The following is a 6,000-nucleotide window of genomic DNA, read 5'->3' as shown; positions in this document are numbered from 1 at the left end:
CATGCTACACTTTCTACTTGGCTGAAACTCAGCTTGATTAGGTATATAAGCTTCTGCCTGAGAAACACTTAGAGTCTTCTCTAGCCAGACCCCTCCTAAACAAATACAGTTAGTTGTATTTAGGTTAGAGAAAAAAATTACTTTTACTGTTGTTCATCAATTGTGAACAAATTTTAAATCCTCTCTATTTTCGTCATTTCTTTAAATCATCAATGCGTTGAGGCGTGGCTTCAATACTGTAGAGAAATAATATAAATAAATAAATAGTTTTCCAAAATGTGAAATCAACACGTAAACAAAAGGAATACGCATCTTCTGTAAACAATTTGCGTAAACCAGGAATAATATGCCTTGTTTTATGTGCCCACAATTTTTGTACAGAATAATCTATTATTTTTGTAATCTATTTGGACATAATGGTGGGTTTACGATTGAAAATTAAGAATTAAGACTTAAGACTTAGTCGTGTACTTACCATATGACTCTATGTAAACTAGTGGAATGGTTTATGATTGTCGTGTGTGAATTTTGACGGGTCGTGTGTGAACCATATGACGACTTAAGACTTAATAGAAATGGTTATATTTTATATTTTTCGTTAAGACTTAAGGGAAGCGACCAATCACAACAAACCGCAACCTTGCAACCGGAAGTTTATGTCTTATTATTGGACCGAGCGAGGCAGTATTTTGGGTTAGAATTCGTATGTTTGTCATTTGTAATCATCATCCATTTCGAAAAATAGATATCCCATTTGTCAATAACCTATTTAAAACCTGCTTCTCCGTTTCGTACAATGGCCGACCATGTGTTTTGTGCTGTGATTGGTTAGAATTAACGACTTCTTTGTCAATCATAAACTGGAAAATGTAGTTTTGACTTAATCGTGTGCTCGATGTTAAGTTATAATTCTTAAGGAAATCAATCGTAAACCCAGCTTAAGTCATTGCAATTTTGCATTGTTTGTCATCATCTAATCACTACTCTATGACTTATAATTTCCTGCAATTTTATGAAACGGAAAGTAACCTTCTTGGCTGGTCATATAACAGATGAGCATCAATAAATTTCAGATGAATTTCGCACGTTATTCAAATCAAAATCAAACACTATTTTTTGTCGTTGTTCTTCGTGTTGTTAATAGTAATGATGTGTATACGCTAATTGAATAATTGTATTGTTTAAAATGAATATAAAAGTCGATGTTGAAGTCACCTTGAAGCCGTATGTATATCACTTACCTTAACATCAGTTTGATTTTTTTTCTTTACTGTTTTAGTAGGCCTATTAATTTTTACACAGTACCTGTTTATTTATAAATGTATCTCAATGCGTTATGCTAATGTTTTACATTTAAGTGTAGCAGGTATTTGTAAAGGTTTGATTTATATTAATTTTTTTTTTTACCTTGATCCAATCTTGTAATACCATTTTAATTGATGCTTTATACGTTATTATTTCACTTCGATTAAATTATTTTGCAGCTCTAAATGCGACTGGTTTTGTGCATGATAGTGAATTTAATTTGTGTGTACTAATAGTAAGAATGTGTCTTACCACTGTAGCCTTTAAATTCAAAGTTACGTTCAGTGAGGGTAAATATGTAGAGTCGCGGTATATGCGAAAAAAAATGCTAAAAATGCTAAAATACTTTTATTCTATGCTCTTTCACTTCCTCTTTTCAAATCAATCGGCGGAGGTAAGAAATTGCTAATACTTTAGGAGATATTGAATTTTTTAATTTTCATCACAATACCTGTGTATTATTCATGCGGCGATCACCATTGTTTCTTGTTTACGAGTATCTATTATGTTTCTTATTGGACAATTTTGTCACGTGACAGTTCCGTGATTGGCCAGTATTCAAATGAACCAATACGTGATTATTTATTTATTTATTTATTTATTTATTCATGTTCCGTCGGAGGTAACGCGACGTAGGTGAACGACTAAATCATTTCCTTCTAATGGCAAAGGAAATGTACCTGCCTCCAACTTAGGTGATTTTTTAACGTTTCTAATTTTAAAGTATTATTTTTTATTTGGATATTGTTGCGCAAGTAATAAGTAACAAAAAAAATTTACGTGAGTTGTTAATGTGTATCATTTGTCCGGGTTTGTTAGTTCAGGTCAGTTACATTATAAATACTTTAAAACTAAAGAACCATTGAAATTAAATCATATTTTTAATGTACGCTTAGTTTGAAAGTATTTATAATGTAACTGACCTGACATAATCGACCATTTTAGTTTGTACTATTCATCCTTTGTCCCGGTTTGTTTGGTTAGGTCAGTTACATTGTAAATATTTTAAAACTAAACAGCCATAAAAATTAATTCACATTATTTTTATGTCTGCTTAGTTTGAAAGTATTAATAATGTAACTGACCTGACCTAATCGACCATTTTATTTATTGCGCATTCACAAACACACGGCAAAATAAAAAAAAATTGCGGCGTTCGAATGGTTCTACAGGTGTTGTATTGCAAAATTAAAAAATTCAATATCTCCTAAAGTATTTGGAATTTCTTACCTCTGCCGGTTGATTTGAAAAGAGGAAGTGAAAGAGCATAGAATAAAAGTATTTTCGGATTTTTAGCATTTTTTTTCCGCATATACCGCTACTCTACATATTTACCAAAACTTTTTCTACAGTCATTTGTTTGAATTTACAAAATTAAGGAGTACCTAGTTAACGCAATACCATAAAAATTCTTATCTCACCAACATGGTGATGTTGACATCATTACCACCCCTACATTTATACAGGAAAGCATAGGAATATAGGGGTTTTGAGTAGGGAACATTTACATGTTTATGTTGTACCTACAAAATACATTTCTCTGTGCAATTAACTTTCAGATATTGTATTATATCCTACAGCCTTACCAATTATAGTATAGAACACATACCAAAGTTATATTTCTGGTAATTGTTCCTTATTGTGTATCCAGTTTTGTTTTAACGTCAAATATTAAAATAAAGAAAGGATTTGGATATTTAGTGATAGACAAAACCTTGAAGAACGTTGTCCCCGGGAGAAATTGTGTGTAGAGATCTCTGTTAGAAAATTTGCAGTTATTAGTTCTCACGGTAAACTCTAAATTTATCAGGGTTTTGTGCTAATGAATCAAAAAAGATTTTGTCATTTGCATGTTGGTTTTTTTTACAGAAACACCTTGATGTTTGGGTAATGTGTTTAATGGTGTTACCTTGTACGTAAGAGGTGTGTGTGATTGGTCAGTGAGGTCACGTGGTTGCCTCTTCCCTGCGTGGCTATAGTCAGTTGCGTAGCCTAATCAGTCGTTGGTCAAGGACGGTGCCGATAGGACATCTCGAGCATTTAGAGGCGGACACACGTCTGGGCTGGGGCTGGTGCTGCAGTATGTTTTAACTTTTTTTCTTTCTTTGTGTTTTGGACGTTTTGATTAGAAATTGAGGCCCCAGACATGTGGTGCAGGTCCAGGTGGCCCAGGTGTTCCATTGGGACTAGGTTACTTTTTATTCGATACCTAGACGACAAGGTCACAAGGGACATTCTTTTGTTAGGGTGCAGGATTGTGAGGAGTGATGGGCAAATTTAAGTGTTTTTTTTTTTGAGTGACAATGAGGAATCGTGGGACTGTTATGTAAATCCAACGTGAAAAGAATCAATTCCCCAAATTCATTTCAAACACTTTTATTTAAATGTAACCATGAAGTTAAAAAAAAATTCATAGCTAGAACTTTACTACTTACTACCTGCTACATGAAATATTTTTCAAGTGTGTTCTCTATGTGCAAGGAACAATCGTCATTTTAGACGGGAACAATTGTGACGTGTCACATTCGGCGCCTCATGTTAGGTGCCAAATGTTTCATTTCAGATATTGGCCCGGCAAGGAAAACCGAAAGTAACAAGCCCACCAAAACTTCAAATAACTGTTGATGTGCAGTTGGATGCTGTATAGGAAAGCTGCTTTGAAATTTTAAAAACTAGTTAGTTGATTTCTAGGTTAAGTTGCAGATTTAAAAAACAAATAAAACAATTTCTTGAAATTCATTTTTTGTGTTTAATCTTCACAAAATAAATGGGTCTCAAAATTAAAATACACACGGTTCACGATTCTTCTTCACACCTTAGCACAGATGATTGGTTCATCGCTCGGTGCCAGAAATATACTATTTGTAGCTGGAAGAGCTTAAAAAGTCTCGCGGAGAACAGAAAAACTTTTGTCGGGGCGACAGCAGAGGCAGACCAAGGCTCACAGATACTGAATTTATTTTAGTTTATATCACAATACCGTTCGTGTATTACCTACGGTTATCATACTCTTACTACAGGCCCATTAGGTTTAGTATATTTTGCGATATCACATTTACAAATTTAATTGTTTATTATTTTTTCTTTGATTAAACTTCTCGGCTATCACAGAGTATACTTCAGCTCTACCTATTCTAGTATATAACCCAATACCGAAGATATATTACTTTCCTTACCATAATGTTATATCCTCAAGAAACATATCTTGTGCTAAGCAAGCAAGTGAATCTTCCCTGTCCAAAACGCCCCATTCCCATGCGTGAACGTATGAACATACAAGTCATAAATACAGCACTTCAGCACCACCTTGTTGGCGACTTCATCAATATCTCTACCATATTATGATTTAAACATTAAAAAAAAATTATTTAGCTGTCCTACCCTCACCAAACCTTTCACATTGGTTTTATTACAACAACCTGTTGTAACAACCTACCCTAATAAAACAAGACTTTTTACATTGCCTAATAAATTTTATGATTAATATATCAAAGAAAAAAAGTGAATCACATAATATCACTAATGAAACCCAGCACATCACTCACCTAACACAGCAAATAAAATTAACACAAATTTTTTACATATCACTTAAACATTTACTAACCCTTAAAAAACCACTTAACTTTCATGACTTTATGGCATTGTTCATTTACTATCTAATACTCTCGTACATATTAATTTTACGTTTAAAATATTAGTCATTTTACAATTACATTTATTCAATTTTACAAAACATGCACACTTCTCTTCACTTCCTCATTTGGCCATTAAGTCAGGAAAGTTAATTTTTTTAAGGGTTATTAAATGTTTTAGTGATATCTAATAATGTTTTTTTGTTAATGTTGTTTGCTGTGTTGTTGTTGCTGCTGTTTGTTGTAAAAATAAAAACAAATTTTAAGGTGGGTCAAATGTTACATGTTTAGACCTCGGAAGGAATTTAGTCAGCAAAATTGACATCACAGAATGCTGACGACAATGACGAGCAATGGCATACGTTCAAGATTTTATGTTAAATAAAATATGCCATGTGGAAGTAGGTACAGTGTTTTAAGTCTTTGTAATAGTGTGTTGGCTGTGTATGTGTGTAATCGTTGGCTCGACAGTGATGTCATGGGTGGAAGCAGGCGAAACGTGTCACTGGCTGGCAGCCTCTTTCCCTACCAGTAGAACTGTTAAATTTGGCAGGGTTAGTGAAAAGTATGTGTGTTACAATAAGTTTAACAGTTCACGCTTTGCCCAGGTCATCGGATTTTGTTTACCGCAAAGGTGGCAACGATGTGCTAACTCATCATGAGAAATTAAAAAATGAAATTATAGAAAATCTAGTAAGGGATGTATTGAAGCAGAAGAAAACAGTTGCAGGAGGTGAAGTTATAAGAAAACTGCCAGATGAACTTAGTGGAGTTGAGAAAATCAGAATATGCGAGCTATCTCGCGGTGACTATGGGGAAATGGAGTCTGAGGTGTGTATTCATGACTTACATAGGTTAAGGCTTTGTCACATAACTAGTTAACACTGCTTATACAAATTGCACTATACATGTATTTAATCAACTTAAATCTTGCACATTATTAATTTATGCTATCAGTTATTTGTTTGATCCAATGCATGTCAAAAGAGATTTGTTGGTTTGAGACTAAATACTTTCTAGAGACGGCTGGTAGGTAGTGTTTTCCTTTTTTAGTCCTTTTTAT

The 6,000-nt window shown here is 33.6% G+C and overlaps 1 protein-coding gene across 2 annotated transcripts in view; it reads left to right on the top strand.

Annotated features, from left to right (window-relative positions):
• The first annotated feature begins 959 nt into the window (after positions 1–959).
• Positions 960–6,000, top strand: part of LOC134532886 (pachytene checkpoint protein 2 homolog) — a 20,519-nt gene continuing 15,478 nt past the window's right edge. The window contains exons 1-2 of one of the 2 annotated variants that reach the window (XM_063369894.1): positions 960–1,224; positions 5,546–5,768. In XM_063369894.1, the coding sequence (XP_063225964.1) occupies positions 1,187–1,224; positions 5,546–5,768 (261 nt within the window). In that variant the 5' untranslated portion in view covers positions 960–1,186. The remainder of the gene's footprint in view (positions 1,225–5,545; positions 5,769–6,000) is intronic. The other variant, XM_063369895.1, reaches the window with a different exon arrangement.

This window comes from Bacillus rossius, chromosome 6, assembly GCF_032445375.1.
Source record: "Bacillus rossius redtenbacheri isolate Brsri chromosome 6, Brsri_v3, whole genome shotgun sequence".
NCBI lineage: Eukaryota > Metazoa > Arthropoda > Insecta > Phasmatodea > Bacillidae > Bacillus > Bacillus rossius.
Note: the sequence above shows the minus strand (reverse complement) of the source record. Positions and strands in the feature narration are given on the sequence as shown.